Source organism: Frankliniella occidentalis, unplaced genomic scaffold, assembly GCF_000697945.3.
Source record: "Frankliniella occidentalis isolate FOCC.00 unplaced genomic scaffold, Focc_3.1 Scaffold9, whole genome shotgun sequence".
NCBI classification, from domain to species: Eukaryota; Metazoa; Arthropoda; class Insecta; order Thysanoptera; family Thripidae; genus Frankliniella; species Frankliniella occidentalis.
In genome coordinates, this window is record NW_026267139.1 from 1,154,381 (window position 1) to 1,162,855 (window position 8,475).

The window sequence follows — 8,475 nt, forward strand, 5'->3', positions numbered from 1 at the left end:
CAACGAGTCGCAACTCTGCTCGGAGTACACGCACCGAGTCCGAACAAGAGAGAGAGAGAGAGAGAGAGAGAGAGAGAGAGAGAGAGAGAGAGAGAGAATGAGTGAGCCGAGTCTCAGCTCAACGGACCGTGCTTCCGCAGCTACGGCACGGCTGTCGCGGCCCCTACGGTGACCTTTGATCTCTCATCCGACGCCATTTTGGTATGAATGTCTTATGGTGCATTCTGTGAGTGTTCTCGAGTGTGCACGGCTGTGCATGGTCGAGTACAGGTATCTCATCTTGAGGAAGTACGTCCGACAGAAGCTCTCATAGCGCCTGACGGGTAGGCCATACCTTGCCTGCATAACATGCGTGTACTGCGGGCTGGCCTACCCCGTGGCTCGCAGGCGCCCAGCCTCCGTCATTTTGCCGAGTCGAATCGGACGTACTTTCTGAACGGATGCCTACGTTCAGCATAGTTTTATCCGTAGACGAACTCGCAAGCACGCACGCACGCACGAAAAGCACGCAAGCAAGCTCGCACGCACGCACGAAAAGCACGCAAGCAAGCTCGCACGCACGCACGCACGCACGCACGCACGCATGCACGCACACACGCACGCACGCAAGTTTTCTCCCGCACGCTGGCATTACCTAAAATTATATATAACTCCGAACCGAAGTCCTTTCGGTACCGTTCTGAGTCTACTCACACCGGGTTCCGGCTAGCTCCCAGGCCATTTTTGCACGATCCCCTGCTGCTGGCGCCGAGGATCACCTGTTGAATAGCGAATATTCGCGAGACCTTGAGATAAATTTAAAAGGCTTGCGTCACGTTGCTTTAATTTTTGGCGACACCCCTGGCATTAATTTAGCATGTCTAGTCTAAATAACTCAAACTTCATGAAAAATAATGGTTGAACATTTGCATTATTGTATTATTTACTCCACACATTGGGTATAGGAGCCCTCAAGCAGCATGGTTTAAGCAAAACGACCTCAAAATTCAGTTGTGTTGATATTTGTTAGACATGAAAGCAATAATGCAAAGTAACAACATAATTTTGACAATAAATAATGGCCTCATTTTGATGTCGATTATTTAAATCCCTGCTGCTTGTGGGCTCCGTTTTGCACCCTCTTGCTTGCGTCGGGTAGGTTTACTTCCGCCCCCCCCCCCCTCTCCACCCGTGGCTATTCCGAGCGCCCTTTGACCCGTGATCGCTCCGACGAACTCTCGTTGCTCGGCGCCCTTTCATATCGCGTGGGGAGGAGACACTGGAAAAACTAACGTTACCGAGGTAACGTTTCTTGACGCGACCAAACCAGGTAACGTTTGGTGATGCAACCAGTTTGTGATGGCCCTATCCTTGTGCATGGGGTAGGTCGCGTCAGAAAACGTTACCGGTCTTGGTCACATGATGAAACGTTACCATGGTAACATTAGTTTTTCCAGTGGAGGCGCGCGGTGATGGGTAGGGTTGGAAACCCTAGAAAGTGGACGGAAAATTTCAGAAAAAAACGGAAAATTTTCCAGGCTTTGGAAGTTAGGAGTTTTTTGTGAACCTCCGGAAATTTTCGAGAAGTTTTCAGAAATTTTCCGGAAAATTCTGGAAATTTCCAACCCTAGCGGTGGGTGGGGCGGAAAAGAGATCTCTCGCGTCAGGGGGTAGCGCCGTGGCGCCAGGGCCGCCCTTCCCCCTTCCGGAGGCTGCGACGATACCCCGCACGCCCGTGACACTACCCCGCCCTGACTCTCCTTAGTGTAGCGCCCCTCTGGCCACCCCCCGCGACGGTAGGTCCAGCACGTCGGGCACCACCCACCCCAGCCAGCGCAGATACCCCGTCCCCCACCAACTCCCTTCGTCTAGTAGAGAGTATATCCAGGGATACACCCACCACAGTTACAATTTCATGCAAGAGTCCCCCAAGGTAGAGACCTGAAAAAAACCACAACAAAAACCAATTTGGCTGTTCACCGCGTAGTGCACACGCAAAACCAGAATGTTTTGTTTAGAAACATTTTAATTTGCAAATCCAGACGCAACAATAACTAACGCCACAACAAATTGGATGGAGAAAAAGAAATGATAGAATTAGCGGCATTGTTTAGTGTATGACCTGGCGCACGTCGCACGTATATTACTTCCATCGCTGCAGGCAACAGAAAGCGCATGAACCGATGTCAAAATATCAATAAAACGACATTATTTCGATGTCGGTAGACCAACTGCCCTTCCCCCTGTGTTGCTGGCCGGCATGTTATTGGTCGCGCTTCACACTCACATCTTGGCCGGACACACTACTTGTTGGCTGCAACTCCCGCTGCCCCCTTCACCTAGGGTTGGAAGCCCTTGAAAATTTCCGGAAAATTTCAGGAAAAATCGAAAAATTTCCTGGAAAAAATGAACAAAGAATCCAGACTTTTGAAATTTGTCTTTATTTTCCGGAAACTTTTGGGAATTTTCCGAAAATTTTGGGAAATTTTCCGGAAATTTTCAATCCACCCTCTCCGTCATAGCACAAGACCCCCACTGACACCCGCCCCCTCGCACTGCAGCAGGTGGCGACCAGGCGCTGCTCGGAGGTCGTCGGGCCCACCCAGCTGCCCCTCATCAACAGGCGCAAGTCGGAGCTGCCACCTCGGGTCAGCAAGGAGTTCGCCGAGGAGGTGGCGGCCCTGGCCCTGGAGGCGGCCAAGCGGGAGGCCAGCCGGGACGCGGGGATCGTGTGCTCCAACTCGGACCTGCTGCACCTGCTGGGCTCGCCGGAGTCCTCCGCGGCCCCCGTCGCCCCACCGCCGGCCCCCGCACCGGCGCCAGCCCCGGCGCCTCCACCGGCGACGACGCCTACGCGGCCGCGGCTAGCCATGCTCCGGGAGAACAGCGTGGAGGCCAAGGAGCAGCCCAAGAGCACGGTGCTCGTCAGCCTGCACGGCGAGCAGACGCACTCCAGCCTGGCGCCCGCCGTCGCCGTGGTCCCCGTCACCGCCACACCGGCGCCGGCCGCCGTCGGCGTCCTCGCGCGCCAGGAGCGCCCCGCCCCGGACGGCGTGGAGAACGACAAGGACAAGGCCGCAGCCTCGGGCGAGCGCCGCGACTCGGAGCGGCTCGTCTGGGACGAGCGGTCCGGGTCCGTCGTCGACGCCGGCATCCTGGGCTCGGCCATCGAGGGCTTCCTCAACAAGGGGGCGGCCTCGGACAAGGGCAGGAAGGGGTCCAACAGCGTGCATCGCGCCACGGCGCAGCTGTCGGCCTGGGTGACGGCCGTGGCCGTGTGGACGCCCAGGCCGGGGCAGCAGCAGCCGGCCACGTCGGCGACGGCGGCCTCGGCGCCCGCCCCACCGCAGCCGGGGGCGTCCGCAGGGACGCCGACGTCCACGCCCGAGGGCACGCCGCGTCGTCGCGGCAAGATGTCCTGTGACGCCGTCTGCAGCACGCTCAAGAGCCTCTTCATCAAGTAGAGAACTTGTGGTACAGCAGATTTGTTAGTGCAGCACTGCGATGACACCCTTTTAATAATTTCTTTACCTCCAAAACCCCCAGTTTTGATTAAGGACTAGCACGATCACCCTGTCTAAATTTGTTTCTAAACGTAGTACGGTAGGCCTCTTCGAAAATACGGTTCAAGTGCTGTGTGACGGATGCGTTTGGCCCCCTCAAACACGAGAATGGTTGTGAAACTTTGTATTGACGAGGGCGCGGAGGAGATACGCGTGTCCTAACTGAACCTAACTCCCCCACCCTCGTACCCTCACAAGCTAGCTGACTGCTCGTCTTGTCGTACGACATGTTCTTACTGTGGTTTCTGGGCAAAGTATATGCCTTGCATGAAACTATGCCCTCGGAAGAAAATATTGGAATCATTATTGCAAACCTTACGTCAGTCCAGAAACCAAAGTAACATTCCACATATGAAGCAGGATTTCCATGTCAAACAAATTACAATATTTATTTAATTAAAGTGAACTTTGAAAAGCACAATAGGAATGCCAATGAACGTTCATACCTAAGCTAGAATGATTAAACGAGCATTTTGCGGTAGCTAAGATTTAAATCCTAAAACAGATACGCAAAGGTCGGCGATGCCATTTGCGTGTTGATAATCGACTCATAAAACTGAATGGTACCTAAAATCTTTTTCTTTTTCTTTTAGAGGACTGTGTGTGATGAGTATATTTTGTGCGTTGGTGGTGTATTAGAAGTTCAGTCCAAGACCAGAAAAACTAGACAATCAAAACGATAACCACCTTCCCAAGATGAGTTGATACCACTTAAAGTAGGCGTAACGCCATCGCACTGCGTCCAATCTCGGATGGGGACTACCCCGGTGAAAGTCATAGCAATTTCAAGAAAAACTACGTTGTTACGGACCAAACCTGAGACCTGAATCGCCTAATTCTCTCCAGCAAGTCCTAACAACAGCTATTATAGTCTTCGCCGACTTGTAGAAATTTTGGTGGCAGGTGTTTCGTGGTGGACCAAACTGAAACCACGGAGCAATTTTACCACCAGGTAGGTCTATAGAATGAGTAGGTAAAAAATTATCAATTGAAAACATATTGCATGAGCTGACACACTGACACATTAAGTCACGCTCATAAAGAATCAATAATTCTATCAGTGGCACGTTGTAATATTCAAAATTATTGAGGGTACTTTTACAGATTGCATTTCTCAAGTCCTTGTAAATCATGGGAAGGCGGTTATTGCCGTCAGAGGTGTGAAAACTACTCGGTATCTGATGTCGTCTCGATGTCACATCGATTTCGATATCTCGCTGGGCACCTCTTTGGGGTCCAGAATCGTTATAAACCTAACATCCATTGAGGACAAGAATGAATATTTTACTTCCAATTTACATAGTTAACTTTCCAGGGAACTTTAACTAAACGAAAAGTAGCGATAAGCGATTTGCCATACTTTACAATGGAGGTAGATATTCCATCAGATTGTTTTTGACATGTTACGTCGAGGCAAACCTTCGGTAACAATAAGCCAATGTCCTTATGTGTGTATCTAGCTAGTATATTCAGTGTATTTTTTATTACAATACTGTTATTACCGTATTAAAAAAAAACTTTGCTTTCGGTGTCAAAGCAAATCTTTTGTGTCGATTTGACAAATTTGTTGTTATTAGAAATATCAAACATTCTTAGAAAAACGCCGTTACTTCAACCTGCCCTAAAGTGGGATTATAATCAAAACCATAGTCGTGTGTGTGTCAATATTTCCTGACAATCTAATTTTCATAAAGCTGATTCTGTTTGTCTAAGACAGTTATTTTATTAATGAAATTTATCTTGGTGGCTGGCCCCCTTTATTTTCACAAATTAAACTATATTTTAACGTTATTATTTTTTACTCAAGAATGTATATTGAAGGTTTGTTTCAAAATACAAGCTACTACAACATGCAGTCGAATCTTTCTACTGGGCCAGGTGACAGATCCTCGTTGTGAAAGGCATGCTTTAAAAGTAGATCGTTAAGTTTGTGTTGTGATATGTTGTATACCTGAAAATTATTTGTATCGAAGAGAGTGGAAAAGTGCCGTGAAAAATTGTTTAAACAAATTTAGTGCCTGGCCTGAAGATTCGGCCGTTTTGAAGAATCTAAGTTTTGAGAATCTCTTTTAAGTGAGCAAGTAAAAGAATGAATGCAAACTGCGTCTTAGCCCGATGGGGGCTGCTCATCCAGAAAGTACGTCCGTCTTTCCCTGTTACGCAAATGAAAAATTGGGTAAATGCAAACTATCATAGCACCTGCTAGGTAGGCAACGTCTTGCCTGCAGTGCATTCGTGTATCGCGGGGTGGCCTACCCTGTGTCTCGCAGGCGCCGAGCAAACACCCGTAATTTGCTGAATCAATCTTTAAAAAAACAACAACAAACACACAAAAAACGGACGTAATTTCTGGACAAACTCAAAGACACGGTGTTGCCTGGCCACTTTTAAAGGGTATTTTAAGGGAAGAAGAGTTTCTGCACACCCACTACCGATGTATTTTTTTGCGCCCGATCTTCTGGCACGAGCATTTAACTTCATTTCGGAAAAGACTAGTGCCGCTGCAGATACGGCAAAACAGCGCATCTTAATAAGTTTAAGGTAAATGTGGTCCATTAACTGTTTTATTACGTAAGGTCATGACTGAAAATGTTATGAAAGTATATTTGGGATGAGAGAATAATTAAATCATCAATGGAGAGACAAGGATTGATTTTACGTCTTTGCACGGTCTGAATAAAGGCCAAAGCACGTAGAAAGTGTTTCTGGTTACCTAAGTGTCACAGGACTATGCAATTAGGAGATTTTAAGAAAATTATTCTTTGTGCCCACGGGCGTCTACTAAAGCTTCCATTCTTCATTATTCAAAGAACGGATTCAAACCTGAAAATAGAAACCTTATTCCATGGAGTAAACAATGTACCTGCTTGCATTAATTTTTACCGTAAATGTACCTGATTTCAATAAATGACGTAGTTCTATTTTTCACCATAAAACTTTCCAGTGGAGTAGTGTATGCCAAACGAAAGAGAAATGCGGACTTCACGAATTGATGAAACTGACATTTACACAGATTTAGACACGGTGACGTCAAAATAAGATCCAGGCAATCAATTTCTTGTGTAAAACCGTAGCGCACATCGGAGTCTTGTAAAAAAATTCGAAAGGAAAATCCATTAAGTATCTTGACCGGCAACACTGAAAAAAAAACTAACAAAGGTTCTATATAACACCTTTCATAGGTGCTACTACAGTAGTGCCTCTGAAAAGGGTATTGCCGAAAAGAGCACACTTAGCACCGTTGCAAAACTACTATTTCACTAACGCCCCTAAAAAGGCAGTAGATGCCCCCTTAGTTTTTCCAGTAAAATCTATGCAATTTTAATATTATTTCGAATTGATTGTAAGTTTCTGACACGGGTAAAGATTATAAGGCACAATGTTGAAAAAGTCTACGACATTTTTAAAGTTTAGTCGACGATCAGTATCGTCGTTCTGGTAAAATAATTGAACCGTATTGAAGTAAAATGATATTACTGTAGTACAGAAACAACGGGATTCTCTTTCATTCCAAGTAGTGTGTACGTCAAGTGAGCAACCTCGCTAGTTATGCTTCGCCATTTCGATCATGCAAGGCAAATCAATAATTTACTTGCAGGGAGTTAAAATAAAAACAAACATTTGTGTTTTCGCTATACAAGTCAAGTCTGACGTCACCGTGACCAATGTGTTTTATCTTGGGTGTTAACACCAAACCAAAACATCCGACATTTTATTGTTTCATAAAAACATATGAATCTTCTTGATTAGGTTTTCGACTGGTGCATCGACACACATTCTGATAACATATAGAGAATAGTTCCCACGCATGTACCTGCATGAAAGGATGCTAGTACCCTTGAAATTTTGACAATATTAATATCTCAAGTCCTTGTCTAAAAACTCTTTACGTACGTTCATGTAGATGTGTGACATTATAGTCGATTATAGTTGTAAATTCTGTAATTTTTGTACACTGTTCCAATTTTCTTTCTCTTCCCGAAAATCATGAAAGGCTGATTGATTTAATATCGACTCGAATTGGGACTGAAGCTGCAGGAGGGGCATTTGTCGAAAAAAACCTGACTTTTAAGACAGAAATAAAGTTATTGTGTATGAGATATAAAGCCATAATAAGGGGGAACTCATCTCTGCAGCAGCACATAGAAAAGCCTAATTTTGTTTAAATATCAAGCATTTCAAAAATGCCATGTACAAAAATTATAACTATTATTACCTGTATATATATTTGTACTACTGTGTTAGTAGATATGTTATTTTAGATCTCGTTTCATGTTTCAAACAATTTTGTGTGATTTTTGCAGAGTAGTGTTACATGTACCCCATGTAGTAAAACATTATTGTAAAAGAATCAATGCTAAAATCCAGGTTGTACCATTTCACTTATTTTTCCTTCATATTTTGACAGAGAGGGTCAGTGAATGACAAATACAAATTATGGAAAATGAAAAGCAGTCGTTTCCTTAAAACTTGGTTATTAAGCGGCTGTACACGAGGTGCACATTTAATTTTATGTGCCTCGGGTTTTCGTCCTCTCCTTTTTTGCGTTCTTATCTGGCCAAGATAAGGCCAGATCTGACATTTCGCTGGCTTGTGCTAGTGCAAGTCCGCGGCCGGAGCCTTTTTTTTTTTTTTTTTGATAAGCCAGTCAGCCTGTCGGGCGTACAGTGGAGGAGTTGGGACGCACCAGGCACGACGCCAGCCGCAACCAGGCCGGTCGGACCGGTCGCGGACCCAGTCGGACCCAGTCGGACCGGCGAGGATGGGCACAGCGGGCGTCGTCGTCGCGGAGGAGCAGGGGGATTCGCTGCGGGAGCTGGTCGCCGACGAGGAGGTCGAGTGCCTGCTGGAGGCCCTCCGCAAGGACTTCCCCCACTCTGTTCACGTAAGTAGTCTGCTGAACCGCATCATATGCGTTCCATAGCTCTCCCCC

At 46.5% G+C, this 8,475-nt stretch overlaps 2 protein-coding genes across 5 annotated transcripts in view; both read left to right on the forward strand.

Annotated features, from left to right (window-relative positions):
- Positions 1-7,909, forward strand: part of LOC113204089 (translation initiation factor IF-2-like) — a 46,415-nt gene extending 38,506 nt beyond the window's left edge. The window contains exon 4 of one of the 2 annotated variants that reach the window (XM_026419092.2): positions 2,541-7,909. In XM_026419092.2, the coding sequence (XP_026274877.1) occupies positions 2,541-3,443 (903 nt within the window). In that variant the 3' untranslated portion in view covers positions 3,444-7,909. The remainder of the gene's footprint in view (positions 1-2,540) is intronic. The other variant, XM_026419093.2, reaches the window with a different exon arrangement.
- Positions 7,910-8,199: 290 nt separating this feature from the next.
- Positions 8,200-8,475, forward strand: part of LOC113216914 (uncharacterized) — a 3,009-nt gene continuing 2,733 nt past the window's right edge. The window contains exon 1 of one of the 3 annotated variants that reach the window (XM_052277319.1): positions 8,200-8,427. In XM_052277319.1, coding sequence (XP_052133279.1) covers positions 8,305-8,427 — 123 coding nt within the window. In that variant the 5' untranslated portion in view covers positions 8,200-8,304. The remainder of the gene's footprint in view (positions 8,428-8,475) is intronic. The other 2 variants (XM_052277320.1, XM_052277321.1) reach the window with 2 other exon arrangements.